This window comes from Mercurialis annua, linkage group LG5 (assembly GCF_937616625.2).
Source record: "Mercurialis annua linkage group LG5, ddMerAnnu1.2, whole genome shotgun sequence".
NCBI lineage: Eukaryota > Viridiplantae > Streptophyta > Magnoliopsida > Malpighiales > Euphorbiaceae > Mercurialis > Mercurialis annua.
Genome location: NC_065574.1, coordinates 14457470 through 14482447, shown reverse-complemented (window position 1 = coordinate 14482447; position 24978 = coordinate 14457470). Strand labels below are relative to the sequence as shown.

Sequence of the window (24978 nt, the reverse complement as noted above, 5' to 3'; positions counted from 1 at the left end):
TTCAAAGTTTTTCATTCCGAGATCCCTGTACTTGGTAAAATCTAATATTGAGGCCCTTATGTGGATGGAAAATGGAGTGTGTGTCACACTCTCCCTTTCTGTTAACTAACGGAGCAAATTTTTGTTTGATAGTCCACATCATTCAAATAGTCACGTTTGAGCAAAAATAATTTTAAAAAAATGGGCCCACCACTTCATCTTTATTCCAAAGAATCAATTAATTTTCCTCTGCTTCTTGATTCCACCGACGCTACCATCTCTCTTTCTCTAATCTGTTCAATTCTTAGACAACACTAACACCATCATATATTCAATTCTAATTTTCCAAAATTCACAATTCATTATCAACATCTATGGCAGCAAACGAGCAACCGGTACAATCAGTTCTCTAAAAATCGAAATCGCCGGAGCTCAGAGACGACACCAACACCTCAGGCAGCAAACCAGTCCAGAGATCCCAGCCGTACAAAAAGCCCCCTTCCACCGTCATTCTAATGAAATAGAAGAGAAAAAGCTTTACTCGTCTCCGCCTCCGCTTCTACAATCAAGATTCCCACTACAACTTCTTACTCAAATCAAATCTCACACTCACAAACGGCATCAACGGCATTGAGGAGCAAGTAGAGCCCATCGACCCATTAATTGGCCGTGTGTGTGTCGCCGAGCCACTGCGGCTATGGTCAGTGAAGAGGTCAAAGATTATGATAAGAGTTGTAGAGAAATTCAGGGTTAGTGAACTGAGAGTGATGATGAGTTTGTTTGTTTAGGTGGGTTTAAGAATGAGAGCCAATTGAAATGGGAAGAAATTGAAAATTGACGAGAGTATTTATGATGAGTTTGGTATTTGTTATGAAATTGAGTGTGAGATTAGAGGGTTTTAGAAGTTTTTGTTGAGACTGCAATTAAACAAGATTATGGATTAGTGAGTTTGCTGGATGGGTTTTTGTTCTTAGAGGTTTTTGTTGGTGATGGCCGGACTGAGATTAGTGTAAATCACCGTTGAATTTGAAAAAGAAAGAAATGCAAGAAGATGCCCAGTCAGCATTTATTTTACTTTTAGATTAAAAAATTAAATTACCATGTCATATTTATTAAAAATAAATAAATATAAATATCACTTTTTTCTTCTACCACTCTCATTAACGGAGAGCGTGACACACTCTCCATTTTCCATCCACGTAAGGGTCTCAATATTTGATTTTGCCAAGTACAGGGATCTCGGAGTGAAATTTTTTGAAGTAGGAGCCTCTCGAACAAAAGTGGTAAAGTAGAGGGGCCTCCGTATGGGTTTTGCCTTGCAACTGTATAGTAAGTTAGTAACTAAAACCTGAAAGCTTTTGATCTAAAATTTAAGCCTAAAAATTCAAATTTGTACTGAAGATTTTTAACGGTAGACTCTGTGTCTCTGTTTAGTTGAGTAGCGCTTGGGGACGATGGCGAGAGTGAAACACACTGCCACCAAATCTCGGAAGAAGCCCTCCGGTAAGTTTACCGCCTAAATTTTTAAATTTATTTCCCCTTCTCTAAGCCCTAATTTATGTGCTTTAATTGCAGCAGCTGCTCCGACTCCTAGTTCGCCTTCTTCTCCGGCAACACCGGTACTTCATTTCTCTACGGGCTTTTCATGATTTTATTTTAATTTTATTAATTTTCATTCTTTTAATTGATTATTTTACACAAGTCTACAAGATCAAGAACGCAGGCTCCGGATACACAAAGGAAAACCAAACCTCATCGTTACAAGCCCGGAACAGTCGCTCTCCGCGAAATTCGCCACTTCCAGAAGACCTGGAATCTCCTCATTCCTACTGCTCCCTTCATCCGACTGGTCAGTTTTCTTTTTTAATTTATATGCCACTTAATTTTGCATACGCACTTCATTCAATCAACGTGTCCTGTTTATGAAACTTGATGGAAACTTCATTTTTAACGTAGGAAACCATAAAATAAGTCCGTTTCGCCATGTCCATGTCCAAGTATTCTGTTCCTCCGTGTCCGTTTCCATGCTACCTAGCTTGCAAGTGTATGACTTATGTAGGTTGTATCATGTTATGTTAATATTTGGCTCAACCGATTTGCTTCAATTGTCCACTTGTCTTGAAATGCAAACATAATGGTGAAATACAAAATTACGGAATGGGCTTGACCTATAGATTCGATATTTCTGCAATGCTCTTCTATGGTCTAGTGACTTGTGCATGTTTTTTTTTTCTTTAAATTTGTCCATTTCAATTACTGAAATTAGGATTCTAAGCATGTAAACTTTTTTAGCATTGCTTCGCGGGATACATTTAGTCGTTTTATGTTTGTAGATTGGGGTTTGAACTGGATGGTGCTGACAGCTCTTTTATTTGCAGGTGAGAGATATCACTGGAGTACTCTCTGCTGAAGTTAACCGTTGGACAGCTGAAGCTTTGATGGCAATTCAAGAGGTAATCCAAATATTCAAATATGTGCTTGCAAACGTACAAAGATATAACGACATGATAAACTAAATTTGGGACTGTTGTCTAATGGATGATATCATGTCTTACATCCCATAACTGCTATGTGATTCCTCTTTAGGCTCAACGTACCCAATTTTTGAGTTGCAAATTGATACATCGTGACATTTTTAGTCCCATTCTGTCATTTTCATAGTTTTCTATGAAATTGATACTTAAAATCTATTGCCACTATGGTTCTTATTAATTCACTGCTATTTTGGTTAGGCCCTGAATATTTTAAGACTACAGTTGGATCTATTTCTTTTTAATGTGTGGTTTCTGTAGGCATCAGAGGGGTTTTTGATTCAATTGTTTGAAGACGGAATGCTATGTGCTATTCATGCAAAGCGTGTTACGTTAAGTAAGTTGACTTTACAGAACTATTATCATTACGAGTTTTGGAGTGGGTTTTTGTCAAGTTTCTCACGTTGTTAATTATCTGCATGTTAAATACTTAAATTTTGGGCTTCAATTCTAAATTTGACTGTCTATATGTTCTGCCTTCTCTTTTTCTGCTTTTGGTTGGAGTCACCAACCTGATTGATGCAAGGGTTGCCCCCTTGTTGCAATTTAGTACAGTTGTCTGCTTTGATCTTGCCTTCTCTTTCGTGTGTCAACATTCTTCATGCATCCCTCCTTTGACTTGGTAACTTCAATGTATTACAGTATGAATATCCTCAAGCTTGTTTCCTTCCTGTTGGTTAATCTTTGTGTCATGAATATTGATGATCTTACATCACCCATGTAGATTGGCTTTGATTTTCTAGCTGTTTTAAATTTGATATTCTTCGAGAGGCTGTATGCATCAGCACTTCACTAAAGAAACTTCCAATTGCTTTACTGTGGCAGTGAAAAAGGATTTGGAATTGGCACGACGGCTTGGAGGGAAGGGGCGACCTTGGTGAAAGTGTTACCTCATAGGCAAGTGCATCATTGCTGAATATAACCATTTTGAAAAGTAGTTAGTTGTTTGTCTCATTTTGGGTGCATTAGTAAATAGTGTTTTAGGTCCCCTAATATGCCTGTTCATAGTTATGCGGTCATGATTGTTGGGCATATTAACCACAACTAGGAAGCATTCATATGTATCTTTTTGTGACAGCTTTTGGCAATGTATGCGTGGAATTTACAATTGTTTTTAAGTGTGTAAGCTGGACAAATACAATACCTAGCTCAAAAATAACTTTAATTTACAATTGTTAGGCTTTTAACTCCCAAGAAGCTCTAAAGCTTTTATCAAAGTGGGTCTGAACCTATTCAAATCAATTTCTACATTTTGTTTATCAAAGTAAATAGACTTAAATGCTTCCCAACCCTGTTTTTGCACCACAGATGGGTTGCTCAAAACGACATGATCAGAAGGGTATTGGTGTATCAAGCTACTTTCTTGAATACTAATCTTGTACTCCAAATATCGTATCTTCATAGCCTTTGATGGATCTTCAAAGAATGTTTTTGAGACCCATTCTGCTCCCCCAAATGGAACTACTTGGATCAGTACTGCATTTTCAGGAAGGAAAAGCATGTTAGTCAATCCAGCTCCATGAACTCCCAATACTACATCGCAAGAATTCATTACTTGCGCCGATCTTGAAATGTTCCCGTCTGGTTCATCCACTACCACTTTGTAACCTAACCTTTTACCCATCCTACCAATCTCATCCACATTACTAAACGCTCGTGATTTCTTTCTTGAAATGATTAGCAGCCGAGGCTTTTTTTTCATTATACCATTTCTCAATATTTTAATTGCTCTTTTCTTTCTTAATGAGTAGCAACTTCTCAGGAACCGCATGAACTCTTTCATTGATGATTCCGCCGCTTCAATAGTGAGTTCTTTGCTTGATTTCCGTTTAAGCCCAACAGTTATGCTGCTAAAGCAATGAACATTTTCATCTCTATTATCGACGTCAATGATGTCATATCTAGATAGTGCCTTCAATATAGTTTTGAACTTCGCAATCCACCATGGTTGTTTGTCTGTGACGAGGAATTGCACCTTTCCGTTAAAGGGCCGAGCAGTTGAGTAAAGTGGAACGATGATGTCAGTGAAGGCATGGAAATGATTTCCGGAATATCCTCCGAGCGAGAAAAGGACCGCCGGAACATTGTGATTATGAGTGCATTTAGGGGTATTACGTTGGTCGTTGACTAGTTTGACTGACCATTCCCTAGTGCGTCGCATTGCCGCTGAGTCGCCTTTTCGGGCATAAGGCCTTATACTCCATTGGGTGGTGGTACTGTTTGCAGATGAGATGATGAACACAGTTGAGGAATTTGCATCAATCCTAATGTCTCCTTTTATCTCACAGAAATCTGATCTTTCCATCAGTTTGCATACAGCTTCAGTTAATTCACTCCTTTTCTCCATGTCGCCATCTTTAAAAGAAAAAAGTGGAATATTTTCACTTATTTTTTTTGAGAAACTAATATTTTCACATATTATTTTTCACTTTTATCAACGTTTGGTTTACAATTTCATAAATAATTTAATCCTTCATGTATAGTCAATTCATTATTTGACCCAATCAAGGAGAATAATTAAACTAATAAAGCTCATTTAAGTCTTTAAACTTAACTTCTCTATGAAAAAGGTACATTTAATAAATTAAAGTTGATCTTTTCCCTCTAAATGTATCTAATTTGATCCTATTGCATGTTTAATTAAAGCAATATATTTTGGGTAATTAGAAGTAAAAGAATTTTAACTTTGTGGAATGGTATTTTGGAGTAACTTGAGATCATAATTTAGTTGAAGTTCATTAATTTTATTGGGAAGTTCGTATTTACTTTACACTCGTTCCCTAGATTTACTATTATTTTTAGTGTTCGATACTTGGACATAAAATTTAGCAAGTATTCGATTTCTCATAACTATTCCATCTTTATCACAATTGTGACGAAGTAGGTATATTTTTTCATCATTTATATAAAAATAAAAAATTCAAATTTGCTAAAATTATTAGAAGTAACCCAATACGGATAGTATACAAGTATCTATTTTTATTTATGATTTAGGTGAGTGCTATCCTAACAAATATTACAAAAATAATTTTAATATATATATATATATATATATATATATATATATATATATATATATATATATATATATATATATATATATATATATATGTGAGAATACCATCTTACCATCTGCTGTTGGGGGAGCGAAGTTGCTATGGTTGACCATTAACGTACTTTTCATAATAATTTCTGCATCTTTAAAATTGAAATCAATTATAAAATCAGTTATGAAATACTTATACTTGAAATAAACAATTAGGGTAATTGATCTTGAAAATATTCAAACTTTCATTTTATTTCATTTCACTTATATCAAATTTTAGTTTGTTTTTTGGTTACCATACTTTTATCTTTTTTAACGGGAAAATTTTTCGGTCAAAAATGTTTATGTGGCAGCTAAATATTATTTTTGTTTATCTGAAAATTTTTCATGTATGCATTAATTTGTCTAAAAATTCAAGTTTAAAATAAAATTATGCATACGTGACAAGTTTTCAAAAAAAAAAGTAGCAAAATCCGATTGTCATGTGGCAAAATCCAGCAGCCACATAAATATTTTGGCCGGATAAATTTTCTGTTAAATTCTTTTTTCAAAAATAATATATGATGATCGAAACAAAAAAAAAAGAATTTAATAGATAAAATTAATCAAGACAAAACTTTAGATATCTTCTGAATCAAGTGCCCATATAACTAACTCATCAGAACATGCTTTTAAAGATTAATTATGAGAACTTACCCTTGAATAGTGGCTGAGACTTATTTATTGTTTCTTCACTCTTGTTTGCAATTTCTAAAAATCAAAGATCAAATGAGTTAGTTAAGAATTGATACATATAGAATGCAATCTCATAATTGATAAATATAAAAACCTAATGATTAAATTATTGAAGTGTAGCATCAAAGTAATTACACTCATTACCAATTTTGCGCAAGAGAACTAACTTTGTAATTAAGGAATAATTATTATTTTCTCACTAAATATTAAATCACAATTACTTTTTTTTTTGACAATAAATCATAATTACTTATTCTCCTTCATCACTTCCAAAAAGCAAGTTGTTTTCTGCCCAATGTTTGATCAAATTCATTGCCCCCTTCTGCTTATTAGTTTTACTATTTGACTTGGACTCGTTATCTGATTGGTAAAAATAAATTTTAATTTAAGTTTAATATTATTTTTCTTTTCAAAAGGTCCATATAATTATAAATAAAACTAAAAGAATTCAATTTTTTATAGTAACTTATTAAACCACAATATTTTATAAACATTCTAATTTTTTTAAAAATGTCCAGAAACAAGTTGTTCAAAATAAATTTAAAAATACTAAAATATAAATTAAATTTATTATATTTCAGTTCAGTAAAATATTTCAAACTCAAAATATTTTTATTTAATTTAAAAATTTAATCTCTTTTATTCAAAATCAAATTATATCAAAATTAAATTAAATTATAGTATAATTTTAAATAGAACCGAATCCAATTTTTTTATATCTAATTGATTTTATAGAAAAATGAATTTAATTTTAAATATTTTAAATATATTTTAATATAAAAATAAGTTATTGTTTATTAAATATTTATAAAGTATTTTTAAAACTTTATTGGAATTGTTTTGTAATTTATTAATTTTTGAACATAAAATAAATTCATGGATTAAGTTAAATTTTATTTTTAATAATAAGATCCTTTAACTAACAAAATATGATACTAATGAATTTTGATCAAACATCAGAATAATATAACTAAATTTTAAAAGTCACAGAACAATTAATAATTATGATCTAATATCCGAAGAAACCAATGAGCTATAACTCAAATGGTATAAGCGCTACCCAGTAAACTGTTAGGTCGTTGGTTCAATTCCTCCCACAGGCGCTCCCCCCATCAAATTATCAAAAAAATAAATAAAAAAATATCTGAAGAAAATGGTAATTGCTCCTTTTATTATGTATCATTGGAATAAAATTGAATATTTTTTAATCTTTTTAATATTGAATATTTAATTTTTATGTAGATGAAAGTATCTCAATATTTTTATACCAAAATAAGGGATCAAATACTTAGTAAATTACCAAACCATTATTTATTTCAAAAAGAATACCGAGTATTGATTTATACTCTGAGAAATATAATTAAACATTAATTTATTTTTAAATTTAATTTTCCAATCATCTGAATTATATGCGAATTTTTTTAACTAATTATTCGCCACAGAAGTAAATTTCCAATTTAATTAAAAAACTTCTCACTGATAAAAAAAATTTAAAATATGACAACCTTTTAAAAATAAATTATTGTTCAGTATTTTTTAAAAAAAAATTGACAATTTGATAATTTTTGAGATATAAATTAATGTTTGATATTTTTTTTAAATAAAGTTATAATTTGATAATTTTTAGAAATAAATTAATATCTAATATTTTTTAAAAAAAATAAATTGAAAATTTGATAACCAACCTAGTATTTTATCTACAAATTAAGTGATGTGGCAAATGGGTGGAATCATGTTGTTGGACATATTTGGTACATCATTTGCAATTCAAGAATTAACTTGAAGAATATAAAACTATAACAATCGATGTGACAATACATTTTAAAATTATATTTCTGTCGGTTGCCAACTTAATTTGATGAAATGACATTAAGGTATTTTCTTTGACAAGATACAAATTGAATTTTAAATATAAATTTTAAATAAAAAAGACTATAATTTAGTTCATGGGATTGATTAAGAATAAAATAATTATACTTTGGAACTATTATTATTTATTTTGATTCATACTTTAAATTAAAATAGACTTTTCGTGAAGTAATAATTCTACAAATTTGTGGACTATAACCATTTATGAAATTGAAGAATTCTTTTTCTTGGCTTAATATTTTTTTGGATTCATTTGTTCATTTTAGATTTTATTTTATATAAATTTATTTGGATTCCGACTCGCAGAAACTTGAATACTAACCCTTGACTCTTACTTCTGATCCGAACTCTAAATTCTAAATCCTAACTTTAATTTGAAATCTTGAAACCCCACTATGGACTTAGAATTCTGAACTCTCAACAATTGAGTCTAATTCAGAATGTGTAAAAACAAAAACCAAGTCAAATAATCGAACCAAATTGATTGATTGGTTCAATTTAATTTGAATTATTAAAAAAAAATCAATGCGATTCTATTTGAAAATACAATTTTTTTGTATAGTCGAACTGAAAAATTGAATCGAGTCAAATAATAAACATAACGGGTTCATTTGATTTGATTTGAAATATTATATGGTTTGACTGCTTCAATTTAATTTGGTATATTAAAAAAAATTAAGTTTTCAATGTGATTCTATTTGAAAGTACAATTTTTTTTGTATAATCAAACTGGAAAAATTGAATCAAGCCAAATAATAAACATAACTGGCTCATTTGATTTGATTTGATTTAGAATATTATATGATGGATTGTTTCAAATTAAATTAGAATATTAAAAAAAAAAAAGATCAATGCCTTTCTATTTGAAATTGCAATTTTTTTTGTATAATCGAGCTGAACAATTGAATCGAGCCAAATAATAAACATAGCTAGTTTATTGGAATATTATATTTTCATTTAATAATTTTGACTCAAATTCATCAAAAAACTTTTTGACTCGATATGATTTTAAAAAATAATTTCTAATTTGAATTGAACCAAATACATAACATAACCCCTAACTTATTCATCATAAAATTTAAAATCTATAATATAATTCAAAATAAAAATAGTAAAGTTAAAAATAAAATTTTATCCATTGATGCTCCAACAAATGAATCAAATTATGGAATAGAAATAAATAGTTATTCTATTTCATTCTTTTGTTTTTCATTTTCTGAACCAAGCTTAGCGTTAGACACACTCACATACGTAGCCATATAATTGTTTATATTTTCTGCAATATTAATGACATTTCAAGTCCAAAATGATTTGAACATTTTAATCGACCAAGAAACAAAAATTTGGCAGCATGGTTATGATCATATAACATATGTTGCATAAAAAATAGATCAAAATTTACCCCTGCTCATTGTTTGCTCGTAAGAGTTGTTTGTATCATCTACAATTCTCAACTTTTGGCCATCTCCAATTGACAATCTCAAATGCACTGCAAATGAGCACCTAACTTTAGTTCTTTTATATCGCATTTCCGTTCTCTCTAAATTTTTAAAATTCCGGTATTTCCCTCTAACATTTGTTACGTAATGCACCGTCCAAAGGCGGTGACATATTACACGAGGGAAATAACAGATTTAATTTTTCTTTTTAATGAAAAAGTAACGAATTGATATAATTTGAGTTGAGCGATAATAATTGATGATCTCGATTAAAAAAAGAAGTGTAAGAGTGTTTACGAGGACTTACAAAATGGAAGCGGAGCTAGATACGGCTTAAAGATGGTGAAGAAACTGAAAGAAATAAGAAAAAAAGTGAAGAATCCTCCATATTTCAACCTCTTTTGCTCATGTTTGCTAAAGCTTCTTGAAAGTAGAGATTGATACATCATTTTTGCTCAACTAACAAGCCTTCTAGCTAGTTATTAGTACCACATTATTATGATAAACCAAAGTTATTATTAAGTGTTGTTATATATTTCAAATTATGTAACTATATTGCTCCCCACGTATTACATGTAAGCTCTCCCTCTAATGATTCTCCTTGTGCCTTTGAAAGGGACTTTTGCGGTTGACTATAGCAACAACCATTTCTATTTTCATGATTGGTTAGGTGCTATTTTCTCAAACATTTTAGAGCCGGCTTTGGATTCTAGCTTTGATAGCATTGAATCAACTAAAATCATTATGTATTTTTTAAAATAATTACTATCTTTATCTCAAGTTTAAATGGCCAAATGCACGGGTTGTACCCTCTTGATTGGTTCGATTTTGACTAATAAACCTTTTTTCGATAGAGATACTTAACGTTATAAAAAAAACTACGTCGGATTCTACGAAGCTAAAATGCCACAGTGTTAGTAACTGGTCAACTCTGTGCTAACGTATTAGGTTTGATAGTTCACATTGGCCAGTAGATATGTGACATTTTAGTTTCGGAGGGTCCAATATAATTTTTTTTTACTCTATCGAAAAAAAGTTCATTAAGATCTAAATTCAAAATCGAACCACACGTGAGGGTCTAATATGTATATTTATCCAGTTTATATTAAAATTATTGAGTAAAGTGTCAATTCGGTTTCTGAACTTATGATTCACAGTCAAACAATTCACTCTATCTCAATTATTTTAATCAATTAAGTACAACATTCTCTATTTTTAGGTAAATCAAAGACAAAATTAGTTTATTCTAATCCCTAAATTTGTTTATATTATATAATTTTTATTTTTAATTGACTTACAAATGAAAAATGTTATTCTTAATTGACTTACAAAATAGCTAATAGTGGGTTATTAGATATGGAGTTTCAAATTAAGGGACCAGGTTAATCATTTACTCCAAAATTATTGATATTTTTCTGATTTTTAAAGGTTCACCACTTTTCTCCCTATAAGAAACAATTCAATTACTTAATACCCAAAAAGTCAGAACGAAAATAATAGTAGCTTTTTAAAATCTAGAAATTAATATAACATTTTTTTTCTCCAAAGAGAAATTAATATAACATTAAAGAAATATAATAATTGTCCCTAAAATAATTGTCGTATCATATGTATTGTGTTTACTAGTAAGAGACTTTACGTGTGTAGTTTTTCACTAGTCTAGTTTAACTAATTAGGTGATTAAGCAAGTAAATGATCCAATTGTGTCGGTAGGCTGTGCCATATAATACAAGGTTAACAAATTAATCAGATACTTAACTGTGCCATATAATACAAGGTTAACAAATTAATCAGATACTTAGTTATACGCTCGCGCAAAAGATTAATTCATAGAATGTCAAAAAATAAAAATAAATAATATATAGACTAATAATATTAAATATAATATAATATATTATAATAATTTTTAGGCTTAAATGCACTAAACATCACCAACTTTCGCGTGTTTTTAGTATTTAACATAATCTTTTAGTTTTGGCAAAAACATACATGAGCTTTCAAAATTTTGCAATTAAAAATATCGGCACTGTTTTGGATGTAAACCGCCACCATTTTATATTAAAACGACGGCGTTTAGATGTCAAATAACACTATTTTTAAATGGAAAACACACTTAGTTTTAATTGTAAAAAATTAGAAAGTTTATATTAAATATGCCAAAATTAAAAAATTATGTTAAATACCAAAAATACGCGAAATTTGATGGTTTTTGGTGCATTTAAGCTTAATTTATAATAAATTTTTTAAAAATACATTTGGCCAAAGAGAATCTTTGTTTTAGTTTTGAACAAAGATCACTTTACCCCTTCACCCTGACACAAAGTATTAAAAATGTCCAAAATTAAAAAACTGGATCATTTTACTTTGAAATTGGCAAAACCGGCTCAAACTCCACCTATGTTGACGTGACACCTTAATTGGAGAGTGAGTTTTATAAATATCATAATTTACTCTAATTAGTTATAATTAAACTCTAATTAATTCATGAGTCTTTTTGAAATTTTTCAAAGAACTCAATTTCTTTTTGATTTCCGGAGAGGAGTAGCTCCCTCCTCTTCGTCGGAAATAGAACTTGCTACTCCTCGGTCTATTTTTGAAGAACAGACCTCGTGTTTGTTTTTTAAGAACAGACCTGGTATGTTCTTGATTCAAGAACAAATTTGTGATATTTTCTTGTCAAGAACTGATCTGCGCGTTCTGCTCTTGACGAGAACAGATCGCCTAATATTGAAGGAGGAGCTGCTGCTCCTTCTCAGGCGAGGAGGAGCTCCTACTTGCCTGAAAACGGAAAAATTTAAAAAGCAATTGTTTTTTTTTTTGTTAAAAATAGAAAATATGCGAGTTAATTTGATAAAATTTTATAATTAAGAGGATTAAATTATGTTTTTTAAAATTAATAAATATTAATTTAAAATGATAAACAAAAATTAGGACTATTTTAAACTTTTTCCATTAAAAAACCATCTTAGAAAACAAAACCAACATTAAAATCGGAGAGTGTGTTTCACTCTCTTGGGTGAGAGGTGGGGAGGGGGTTTTTGATCCGATTTTGCCATGTTTAATATAAAAATAATATTTTTTTGCTAATTTTGATGTTCTTAATACTTTTTACCAAATTGAGGGAGTAAAGTGATCCTTTGTTCATTTATTTTTTGTACATTTTTTAGGGATTGTTTGTTTTATCTCCATTCTTTGTAAATTTTATTTTCCATTCATCTTTTTTTTTCTTTATTATTATTAATGCTATGAATTTTCACGCATATTTTGTGTTTGATGCATGTCCCATATTTTCTTAGGGAATTTTTCATGTGTTTCTGTCTGAATGAAAATTTTCTGTCTTTTTATTTCAAACTTGTAATAGTCTCTTTTTTTACTTGTTTAAGTAAGTGACTTTGTTATAACCATCAATCAATCGGCTACCATTTGGTGAAGATTTCCTTATCAGAGTTTAAAATTGATAATACTAAAACTGCTAAAATACAAGAGTAATCAAGTTTTTGAGTTTTACATGATCGTCTCTCTTTTCTTTCGTGTCATGAAAATCAAACTAATGAAAATTAAAAAAAACTAATTGAATGCATGCCATTGTAGTGGCTAATCTCCTAAACAAAAATGTATAGACAAATCTGAGATAGTTTCATGCATTTGATGAACAGTTTGCATAAATATGGCAATTGCTTGATTTGTAAGTTTTTAAAAGGCAGATTTCACATTTTCTCAACACTATTTCTTTCAATGTTGATCTCATTTCCGCAATGATCTCTTAATTTCTTGTGCCACTATTCTTTTTGCTGATTGGTCAAATAATCAGTGTCAGAATATTTTTGATGCCTAAAATTGGATTTCAAATTTTCAATATAACGTAATTGTAATTTCAACAAGACTGTATAAAACAAGAGTAAAATCCATAAGTTTGGTTTAGATTATGGGTTTTCTTAATGTTGATGGGATTAGTTTAGTTTAGGTTAGGCTTTTCAATAATCCCGAGTGAAAAAAATTGTTCTTTTTTATGTTTGAGTTTCTGGTTCTAATTTAACTAAATCAATACTTTTTACTGTTTCAGTTTCTGGGTCTAATTTTACTAAATTTTAAACTTTAACTCATATTTTTTTTTGGAAACAACTAAGTGCACATGTTATAATCAACTAAGTTCAATTCCATCCCCAATTGGGTGTTTATATCCCCTTTATGGGTGTTTATATCACATATACATAGTATTTTTACAATTTTTACTTAGGCAAGAGGGGCTTCTCATATGGCCCCTCTAGCTCCTATTCCTATGTCGTCTACTAGTGGAACTGTGCTATTATTAGAGGTAAAAGAGTATTTTGAACCCGCGTTTGAAGAAAGGAGATAAGATGGTGGTGATATCAAAGCAGTGGAATTGAAACGTCCCCCTTATGAGAGTATTAAACTAGTCTAAATGTTTTACAAAATATTAATTTATAAATATAAATGTTAATATTTTATTTGTTTGTGTTTTTTGTTTTTTGGACATATACTTTTAAATGAGGGGCCTATCAAGCACTTCTTACTCTCTCCGTTTGACAATTGGTGAAATTTCTCTACTAATGGACCGCCTCTACTATAAGGTAAGCTTTAAATTAATTTTTTTATATACTATTTTTTCCTTTTAAATGTTCAAGTAAGCTATGGCGGTGTGTTTTGTTCTGAATGGTCTCGACATTTCAGTAATACGCTCTACAATTAAGGTAATATTTATACTAATATTTTTTAACGGTAAGTAATTCCCTCTTTTAAGTGTTTATTGATTTATATTGCTACCGTTCGTTTAGCAAATTATTTATACTTTCGTATTCTAATTTGATAAACGAATGTGTATTTGGATGGCTCAATAGTAGCCGCGAAGTCCACTTTTATTTCTTTTGCTTAAGATTGGTTCATCATCTTCAGGAGATGGCCTTTGTCATTATATTTATATATTGTTATCTTTGGCAAAAAAAAAAAAAGTAAGTGACTTTGGATCACTCTTAGAAAATTGAATACATTGCCGAATTCGTTTATAGACTACAATAATTTTTTTGAATGTTTTATTTTATTGTCTCTCTTTATTAGTGACGACAGTTTTATTATTGCAAAATGTTTATTTGTTATATTTTTGTGAAAGATTTAATTGTCTCTTTTTATGAAGAGTTTTTATGATAATTTTTTTGAATAGTGGTTGAATTAGATGTCATGACTGTCAAATATCAAAAATCGATTTGCGAACGATGAAAAGGGTTAATGGAGACGACAATGTTTTTAGCGAACTGGATTGGTAATCTATTTTCTATTTTCGTATATAGATAAAATGTCTTACATGTCAGATTATCTGATTCGATTTGATTTTTGAATCTTTCAAAATATTTTATACTATTCTATTTGATGAAATTTTCTGAATTAAAAAATTAGGGAAAAAAAGTGCATTGTCAATATAATAGATAACAGATATTGTTGGACTTCATCAGTTAAAACCATAATAATTTCAGTAGCAATAACTTATAGGGAATACATCACCTAACACATGATTAATTGATTTGCAAATAGAGTACAACATACTCAAAACAACACGATTTAAATGGCCCGGTTTTGTTGAACATTTTAATTTCTAAAATTACATGCATGTTCTTTCTAAATTTTCTAGAAATTATAAATTAATAGTGAAGAAAGATGCTAAATAAAATAGTATTCTTCCCTTACACGTAACAATTTATTTTAACAAATATATAATAGAAAAATTATTAATTTTTTCTATTTAGATAATGAACTGTTTTAAATGAATTTCAACTATAAAACATCTTTAAACTTTACATATTTAGAATAATTTCCACTAAAAACCGAATAGATTTCTTACGGAAGGCGAAAATTCTTAAAATATATAGAAATATTATGTTTTAATTTAACTATAAAATGTTATGAATGGATTCTAACTGTAAAAAGCCATCATTAAAATTTACACACTTAGATTAACTTTAACTCGAATCGGGATATTTTTTTTGAGAAAATAAAATTTTAATTTTGTACATTAAACGGTTGTATAAATAAATTTTAAAAGTTTATATTTTTTAAATTTGCTAATGCTTATTAGCTAAAAAAAATCTCATAAAGGAGATTTTAGTTATTGGAACTACAATATTTAGAAAAGAATAGTAAATTTTAAAATTTAAAAAGATAATTTTATTTTATTTTATATGAGGATAATAATAAGCATGCTTAAATTATTCATTACAAGAATTTCATTATAAAAGTAATTTGTTCCCCTTTTTCAAATGAAGGAATTAATTCAAATAATTAGGCAAATTTGTCGGCAGATGAATGAGTGAAGTCATTGAATTTTAGCTAATCAAATGGCGTCCATATTGATGTGCTTAATTTTTTGGTAGATTAGATTATGACATGGTAACCATTTTTGGTTTAACTTTGGTGGGATGCATGATGAGCCCGTAGCAGTTGTAGAATGTGACTTATATGATTATATTCCCTATTATGAATACGTGTGCATCGTAAAATAACATTTGTTCTTTGTGTTTTGTATAATATTGTCGGTTTAATAAAATAATATTAAATTTTTATATTGTCTATCTATATTTACAAGTATTCTATAAGTGTGAAGGAAGAGGGAATGAGATAGCGGTAATAAATTTCGATAATTAAAAAAAATTAAAAAGCTAAGTACAATCATAATCATAAACTCGTATAAAACTGAGCTCACAAATAGCTTTCACCGTAGTTATACCAAATGGGTTTCTCTAAATACGCCACTGTATGTCTATTAAGTACACTTATCCAGAGTAACAGTCAATAACAACCCTACAACTGTTGGAGATGATAGACCCTTTAATTAAAATACTCATAAAACCCTCCACACAATAAAAAAAAGAAAGGAAGGAAACAATTTTATTTTAAACTATTTGTATTTGCTTTTCTTGATTTTAAAATGCATGCTTACATAGGTATTTATACTAGTTTATAAATAGAACGTATACAAATTTATTTATTTTAAACTTAATCTCGATATGAGTAAGGCGTACGAGCGTATCGAATGGAATTTTCTTAAAAAGGTAATGCGAAGGATGGGTTTCCACCACACGTGGATCCGTTGGATTATGAGTTGTATAACAACCGTCACTTACTCGCTAAACTTTAATGGCACTTCACATGGTCTGATCATGCCAACGCGGGGTTTGAGGCAAGGAGACCCCCTCTCCCCTTTTCTTTTTCTGATTTGTGCCGAGTGCTTCTCTTTGCTGTTATCTACGGCTGAATTAAATCATTCCCTTGCGGGTGTCCAGATTTCTAGGAGGAGTCCGACTATTACACATCTTCTTTTCGCGGATGACTCGTTACTGTTTTTTCAAGCATCCGAGGGGCAGGCTGAAGTAGTGCAACATATCCTTAAGTTATATTGTGATGCATCGGGGCAAATGGTGAATATGGAGAAGTCGTCGATTTTTTTCAGCAGGAATACGCCAACTGATCTTCAAACTCACCTTGCAGGGCTGCTTAGAGTATCCAACCTAGGGGGCAAGATAAATATTTGGGATTACCGGTAGTTGTCACTAAATCCAAGAACGCCACTTTTAAGGAAGTTTGCTCTAAGGTTCGGCAAAAAGTTGCAGGGTGGAAGGAGAGTGTGCTTTCACATGGAGGGCGAGAAGTTTTAATTAAAAGTGTGGCAACGGCAGTTCCCATTTTTTCAATGTCTTGCTTCGCATTGCCTAGGAAGTTATGTAAGGAGATCAATGCCATTATCTCCAATTTTTGGTGGGGTCAAAAAAAGGGAGAGCGTCGAATGCATTGGGTTTCATGGAGGCGTATGTGCATATCCAAAGAAAATGGGGGTTTGGGGTTTAGAGACCTTGAGAATTTCAACTTGGCCCTTTTGGCGAAACAGGGGTGGCGATTCATTACTCTCCCGTGTCTTCAAAGAAAAATATTATCCTTTCGGCTCCTTTCTTTCGGCTAATCCTCATTCCAATGCGTCTTGGGCATGGAAGAGCCTGCTTAAAGGAAGGGAGATCCTTAGTAGAGGGGTTAGGTGGCAAGTGCGGTCTGGATCTGATATCCCCATCTTGCAAACGCCTTGGTTACCTTCTAAGTTTCCCTTTACGGTGGCAGCTTCCACCATTATTCCCGGTCACATCTTTTGGGTCTCTGATCTAATTTGCAATAGGACTTGTTCCTGGAATTCGGAGCTGGTAAATTCGATTTTCTCGCCCTCAGAAGCTTCATCAATTTTGTCTCTCCCAATCAGTAATACAGGGCAGAAGGACATGCTGATTTGGGACTCTAACAAAACGGGGAAGTTTACAGTGAAGTCAGCCTACCATCTCTCAATGTCAATGGATGAATGTGTCAACGATCCCCCAAGGTCCCGGAACCAGGAAAATGGTGTATTTAACTGGAAGCAGCTTTGGAAGCTCGACCTCCCGCCAAACATTCGTTGCTTCGCTTGGAAAGTCTTTAGCAATGGATTAGCCTCCAATGACAACTTGCATAGGAGACTGCCTGGCCGAAATGAGCTTTGCCTGCGTTGTAACGCTGCTGAAACGGCAACTCACCTGTTCCTTCACTGCCCTTTTGCTGAGTCCATTTGGTTGAGTCCTCCGATGAATTTGCAGGTTCAGAATTTCTCCTTCCTCTCTATGAAAGAATTCTGGCTTCACTTGGTGTCTTCTCGTTCTGATATGGCCAGTAGAGATAATAAGTTGGTGATTATAGTGTGGCATCTTTGGGCTATATGGCTGGCTAGAAATGCTTTAGTGTTCAGAGATGAGTTTAAGGACCCCGGGGAGGTACTGCAAGCAGCAAAGGAGCTCAACGATGAATGGGAAAGGTCTACTCGACCTATGAGAGCTGGTAACCTTCACAGCTCGAGGGTAGCAAACAATGGGGATAATTCCCAATGGCTTCCTCCCCCTCCTCATGCCCACAAAATCAATTTTGATGGATCTTATTTGGCCTCAACAAGATCGGGTACTGTTGCTTGTGTTGTGAGGGACCACAGGGGTAAGTGCGTGCTTTCGATTGCCCGAAAATTCTCTCGCATTTCTTCTCCGGCATTAATGGAAGCTTTAGCTTTGAGAGAAGCTGTAGCCCTTGCCTGCACGCTGGGGCTTTCAGAGTCTATCTTTGAGGGTGACGCAAAAAAACATTATTGATGCAGTGCATGGTAAAGCCTTGGTGGATGTTGACTGTGATGTTGTGTTTCAAGATTGTCGAGCTAAGTGTCAGAATCTCTCAGCACACTCGTTTAGCTTTGTGAAAAGAGCTTGTAATTGGGTGGCGCATACTGTTGCCAAGAAAGCCCTAAATGATAACTTCTTTTGTTGTAACACTCTAGCCCAAATTTCGTGGCTAGAATCGAGACTCTAGTAGTCGATTCATTCTTAATGAAATCATCTTTGGTAAAAAAAATGACTTAACATAAACTTCTAACTTAAATGCATGTAACTTCATATGTATTAATTCAACTAAGAAAACTTAACACTTTTAACTCATTCTAACTTAAATCAACTTTAAGTAATTACGTTTCTTAGTTAAGTTTATTTCAAGTTTAATATCTAACATCCCCCTGTAAACTTGAACCTCTTGTAACTCCAAGCATCATTCTCAGCTTCTGAAAACTGTCATACTTCAAAGGCTTCGTGAAAATATCAGCAACCTGATCATCGGTTCTCACATACTCCTATTCAATTTCTTTATTTGCAATACACTCACGGATAAAATGATACCTTGTGTCGATATGCTTGCTTCGGTCATGAAACACTGGATTTCTTGCTAATGCTTGAGCAGACTTGTTATATATCATAATCTTGGTTGCTTCTCCTTGCTCTAAGTGAAGTTCTTTCAATAACCTTCGTAACCAAATTGCATGACACGCACATGAAGTATCTGCAACATACTCAGATTCGCATGATGAAAGTGCCACAATTGGTTGCTTCTTCGAACACCAAGAAATTGCACTATTTCCCATCGAGAACATAAAACCACTAGTACTTTTTCTATCATCAATGTCTCCAGCAAAATCACTATCACAATAACCCATTAACTTGAAATCATCAGACACTGAATAAAAGATTCCATAATCAAGTGTACCTTTCAAGTATCGCAAAATTCTCTTAGCTGCTTTCATATGAGAAGTTGTGGGTTTCTCCATGAACCGACTGACAAGTCCAACCGCAAACAGGATGTCTGGTCTTGTACAAGTTAAGTACCTCAAACTTCCAACGAGACTTTTGAACAAAGTTGAATCTATTCTCCCAGCATCTTCTTCCACTTTTGAAAGTTTTACTCCAATCTCCATAGGGGTGCTGACAGGCTTGCAGTTTGACATATTGAACTTTTTAAGTATATCTTTTGCATAGCGCTCCTGTGATATGAAAACACCATCTTCCATCTACTTCACTTCGATTCCCAAATAATAGGACATGAGTCCCATATCACTCATCTCAAATTCGTGTTCCATCGCCTTCTTAAAGTCATTGAACATATCGGGATTAGTACCTCTAAAAATGAGATCATCTACATAGATACAGACAAACAACAAATCTCCATCTTGCTCTTTCACATAAAGAGCATACTCATGCATGCATCTGCGGAAGCCATTCTCTTAAAAGTACTTATCAATTCGACTATTCCACGCTCTCGGTGCTTGTTTGAGTTTATACATAGCCTTGTTAAAGTCTTAGCACTTTATCTCCATAGCCTTCAATGACATACCCCTCGGGTTGTTCAATATAAACTTCCTCTTCAAGAAACCCATTTAGAAATGCTGACTTGACATCCAACTGGTGAATTTGCCAATGATTTTGAGCTGCAAGCGAAATCAACAGTCTGATAGTCTCCATGCGAGCAACAGGAGCAAAAACCTCTTCATAGTCCATGCCCTGTCTCTGCTTGTACCCTTTTGCCACAAGTCTATCCTTGTACCTCTCTACTTCACCATTTGCATTTTTTTTGACTTTATACACCCATTTGACTCCAATTGGTTGATGATTACATGGATTAGAAACAAGGTTCCAAGTATCATTCTTTTGGATAGACTGAATCTCTTCATTCATGGCTTGAATCCACCTCTCATCTTTGCTAGCTTCTTCAAAACGTAAAGTTTCAATATCAGCAAGAAAACATAATAAGTTCATGTCATCTAACCTTTCAGTTTCATTATAAATGTCTTCAAGATTTCGATATCTCCTTGGCTTGTCACTTGAACTTGATGAAGGTGATGTTGATGTCGATGTCTGGGATGAAGCAGCTGGTGAAGCTGGTGGTGTAACTTCAGCTTCATGAACTATTGGTTCTTCATCTTCAAAGTAAGGCAGGAAATCATACGATCCTTCCTTTTGTGAACTCTAGTCCCACGATTGTTTTCAATTAAACTCGACATCTCTGCTAGTCACTATCTTTCCATTATCAGGATTGAATAATCTATAACCTTTTGAATTCTCATCATAACCGATGAAAACAAACTTCTCACTTCTATCATCCAACTTGGACCTTTGTTGCTTTGGAACATGTACATAAGCAACAGATCCAAAAACTCGCAAATGGCACACACTAGGCTCTGTTTACTCCAGGCTTCTTGAGGGATCACATCTTTCAAACTCTTAGTTGGACACCGATTACAAAGATACACAACACATGCAACTACTTCAGCCCAAAACTCTTCTGGCATATTTTTACTCTTCAGCATTGATCTCGCAATATTCAGAATCGTTCTATTCTTCCCCTCTGCAACTCCATTTTGCTAGGGTGATCCTGGAACGTTCAATAACCTCCGAATTCCATGCAACTCACATAAACTTGCAAATTCATTAGAAGTAAACTCTCCTCCTCTATCAGTTCTCAAAGATTTTATCTTATAACCACTCTCTTTCTCAACAAGAGCTTTGAATTTCTTAAAAGAATCAAAAGCATCAGATTTATTCTTTAAGAAATAAATCCAAGTCTTTCTAGTATAATCATCAATGAATAACACAAAATAAGAACTTTTACAAAGTGATGGAGAATAAATTGGACCACAAACATCTGAATGAATAAGCTGGAGTGGTTTGGTAGCTCTGGAGACATATTGCTTTGGAAAGCTCTTTCTTGAATGCTTTCCAAGTAAACATGCTTCACATAACTGTCTCGGATGATCAATAACCGGAATATCCTTCACCGTTTTCTTTCTTCCTATATCTTTCAAATTTTCAAAATTCAAATGCCCGAATCTCATATGCCAAATCCATGATGTATCTTCCACACAAGCTTTCAAACACATAGTTTCACCTGCTTTCATATCCAGTATGAACATCCGATTTTTTGTCATCGCCACTTTTGCAATAAGATTACCATCACGATCTTTAAGCCAAGAGTACGCTCTTCCATATTAATTTTACAACCATTCTCCAAAAGCTGACCAATACTCAAAATATTGCTTCTCAATTTCGGAAAATAATAAACATTTTGGAGAAGCTTATGACTGCCATGTTTTGTCTCGAATAAAACTGTACCTTTGCCATGAATTTCCACCCTTGTGTCATCGCCAAATCGCACATTTCCACTAACTTTAGTATTGAGTTCCACGAACTTGCTTTTATCTCCAGTCATATGATTGCTGGCATCATTATCAAGGTACCAAGAACTCTTGTGAGTCATGGTTTCTTCGGGTAATTGATCCTGAAGATCACCGAACTTTCTAATTTTTTCATTTCAGTCACTAAACTATTTTTTTTAAATTTCGATCACTAAAGTTTCATTGTTTCATTTTGGTATTTCAGGCCAAAAATGCTTAGGTGGCAGCCGAAAGTTGACATGTGACAACCAGATTTTATAAGTTTTACTTTGGAAATTTATTATACATACATAATTTCACTTTAAAAATGACTTTTTGGATCAAATAATGCATATATGGCAAGTTTTCAGGTTAAAAAAAATTAATTCCGGCTGCCAGCTAAGCATTTTTGGCAGGAAAATACCAAAATGAAAAAAAATGAAAGTTCAGTGATCAAAATAAAAAAAAATAGTTTAGTGACTGAAATGAAAAAATTTTGAAAGTTCAGTGATCTTCAGGATTAATTACCCTGGTTTCTTCCTTACTAGAAAGAATAAAGCTTGACCTGCTTCATCATCTTGGCGTTCTACAAGCTTTGTCTCCTCTTCTACTGCTTCATTTTGACATTCCCAAGAATAATGGCCATACTTACTACAAGAGTAACATTGCACTCTAGTTTTATCATTTTTCCTTTCGTATACCCCACAATTGCTTTTTCCTCTTCCTCTGCCACGACCTCTATGAAAATTTTGATTTCTATTTTCATTGAAACAGTTTTCTTCGCCTCTTCCTTGACCACGTTCATATCCACGACCACGGCCTCTTCCACGGAGTTGTCCACGACCACCTCTAGTAGAAGAATCACCTCTGGATTTGCTAAAGGATTTTGTTAGCAAGGCCTGATCAACATGTTCTTGTTTTCCACGATTCATTCTTTCTTCATGCGCACACAAACATCCACATAATTGATCAATTTTCATGGTCTCAGTGTCTTTTGACTCTTCAATGACAACCACAACATGATTAAATTTCATATTGAGAGATCGCAAAATCTTCTCAACTACATGAACATCTTATATTCTTTCTCCAAGTCTCTTCATTTGATTAATTACCACCAACACTCTTGTGGTATAATCTGATATGGTTTCACTCTCCTTCATTAAGAGTGATTCAAACTCAGCCTTTAGAGTTTGAAGCCGAACTTTCTTTACTTTCTCAACTCCCATGACAGAGTTTTGAAGAGTCTCCCAAGCCTGCTTTGAGGTAGTATTAATAGCCACCTTTTCGAACATATCATCATCCAAACCTTGGTGAATGATTGTGAGAGCACTCTGATCTTTCTTTCTCTCTTTCTCCAAAGCATCTCTTTGGACTTGATTTAATGCCGCCTCATCTTCGACCGGCTCAAAACCATTTTCAACTATATTCCACACACCTTGGGAACCAAGGATAGCTTTCATTCTATTTGACCAATTCTCATAATTGGTTTTAGTGAGTTATGGATATTGAAAAGAAAAAGAATTCCCTCTCGATGACATTTCACTATTATGACCCAATACCACTTTGTTGGAAGATGGTAGGCCCTTTAATTAAAATACTCACAAAACACTCCACACAAAAAAAAAAGAAAGGAAGGAAGCAATTTTATTTTAAACTATTTGTATTTGCTTTTCTTGATTTTAAATTGCATGCTTACATAGGTATTTATACTAGTTTGTAAATAGAACGTATACAAATTTATTTATTTTTAACTTAATGACTTAACATAAACTTCTAACTTAAATGCATGTAACTTCATATGTATTAATTCAACTAAGAAAACTTAACACTTTTAACTCATTCTAACTTAAATCAACTTTAAGTAATTACGTTTCTTAGTTAAGTTTATTTCAAGTTTAATATCTAACAACAACTTCTGCCCTTTGGTATTTCATGTTCAGGAGTTTTGACTGTCAACTTAAAAACGTAGAACAGTTACATCTTTTACCTATTTAATCCAGCTTCTATCTACCTCGTCCTATCTCAAACCAACTTCATCGTCACCTTCTTTTGATCACCGACGAATTCTACCAAACAAATTGCATAGTCACCACCACCGCTCTCCGCTCCAATAAAGCTCTACTCCTTCAACTTTATAAACACGGCATCGACCAGTTCAATGACTTCAGTTTCAAAGCCATTGATATTTCTTCGACCACATTATGTAATTTCGAAGGCATTTATAAATATATGGCGGATTCAGACCTGAAGGTGTATTATAAATATTGGTGGGAGTAATTGATTTTATATAGATGAAAATGTGATAATCCACATGTATATGAAATGTGTTTAGGTTCAACCACCTACCTCAATTTTAATTAGCTATTATTTCTAAATGAGTTTTAATTAATTTGACACCTATTGGATTGCTTAATGAATTGTTTTTGTTAAATTATTTTGATATATAAATGAAATATTTAAAATTCATTCATGAATTGTTAATTGTATGAAATATTGATGTTTACAAATATATTGTTAAGCTTCGGTCGATTCTCCTTTCATGTCATGAAGCTCCTGAATTTTCTTTTGTAATTTTTCATTCCCAGCGGCTCGGTCCGGTGTTGCCGCTACATATTAAATTAAAATTTCAGTGGGTCTGGCCCGAATTTTTAATTTTTCGGTTGTCCGTCTGGATGTTCATTTCCGGCGGCCCGGTTCGGTATTGCCGCTGCATATTAAATTAAAATTCAGTTTCAGGGGGAGTCAATTTCAAGTGACAACCACATATCCAGTCCCGGTTGCACTTAAGGGGGAATGTTAAAGATAATCCCACGGTGCTAAGGAATGCAAATATAAATGAAT

At 32.4% G+C, this 24978-nt stretch overlaps 2 protein-coding genes across 10 annotated transcripts; one reads left to right on the top strand and one right to left on the bottom strand.

Annotated features, from left to right (window-relative positions):
- Positions 1–253: 253 nt before the first annotated feature.
- On the top strand, positions 254–4214 carry LOC126680909 (histone H3-like centromeric protein CENH3). 5 transcript variants are annotated; one of them, XM_050376200.2, is made up of 7 exons: positions 254–1312; positions 1414–1482; positions 1558–1598; positions 1682–1828; positions 2358–2432; positions 2772–2847; positions 3336–3628. In XM_050376200.2, the coding sequence occupies exons 2-7, from the start codon at positions 1434–1436 to the stop codon at positions 3389–3391; spliced, it is 444 nt and encodes a 147-aa protein (XP_050232157.1). In that variant the 5' UTR covers positions 254–1312; positions 1414–1433; the 3' UTR covers positions 3392–3628. The 5 variants fall into 5 exon arrangements, with proteins under 5 accessions (XP_050232157.1, XP_050232155.1, XP_055961798.1 ...); XM_050376198.2 differs by having other exon boundaries at positions 255–1312; positions 1555–1598; XM_056105823.1 differs by lacking the exon at positions 254–1312 and adding an exon at positions 3819–4214 and having other exon boundaries at positions 1338–1482; positions 1555–1598; positions 3336–3407.
- On the bottom strand, positions 3603–10190 carry LOC126680908 (alpha-1,3-arabinosyltransferase XAT2-like). 5 transcript variants are annotated; one of them, XM_050376191.2, is made up of 5 exons: positions 9907–10188; positions 9563–9649; positions 6253–6306; positions 5640–5702; positions 3603–4865 (listed from the first exon to the last, which is right to left on the bottom strand). In XM_050376191.2, exons 1-5 carry the CDS (start codon positions 10046–10048, stop codon positions 3694–3696), a joined length of 1518 nt encoding a protein of 505 aa, XP_050232148.1. In that variant the 5' UTR covers positions 10049–10188; the 3' UTR covers positions 3603–3693. The 5 variants fall into 5 exon arrangements, with proteins under 5 accessions (XP_050232148.1, XP_050232147.1, XP_050232149.1 ...); XM_050376190.1 differs by having other exon boundaries at positions 5640–5708; positions 9907–10185; XM_050376192.2 differs by lacking the exon at positions 5640–5702 and having other exon boundaries at positions 9907–10190.
- Positions 10191–24978: the final 14788 nt, after the last annotated feature.

Coding starts and splice junctions, on each gene's coding strand:
- LOC126680909 (XM_056105823.1), top strand. CDS start 1,434: ATGGCGAGAGTGAAACACACTGCCACCAAATCTCGGAAGAAGCCCTCC. Junction 1,599..1,681: donor CTTCTTCTCCGGCAACACCG/GTACTTCATTTC, acceptor ATTTTACACAAG/TCTACAAGATCAAGAACGCA. Junction 1,829..2,357: donor CTGCTCCCTTCATCCGACTG/GTCAGTTTTCTT, acceptor TTTTATTTGCAG/GTGAGAGATATCACTGGAGT.
- LOC126680908 (XM_050376190.1), bottom strand. CDS start 10,048: ATGATGTATCAATCTCTACTTTCAAGAAGCTTTAGCAAACATGAGCAA. Junction 9,650..9,906: donor TCTAGCTCCGCTTCCATTTT/GTAAGTCCTCGT, acceptor GCTCATTTGCAG/TGCATTTGAGATTGTCAATT. Junction 4,866..5,639: donor CGCTCCCCCAACAGCAGATG/GTAAGATGGTAT, acceptor TTTCTTTTAAAG/ATGGCGACATGGAGAAAAGG.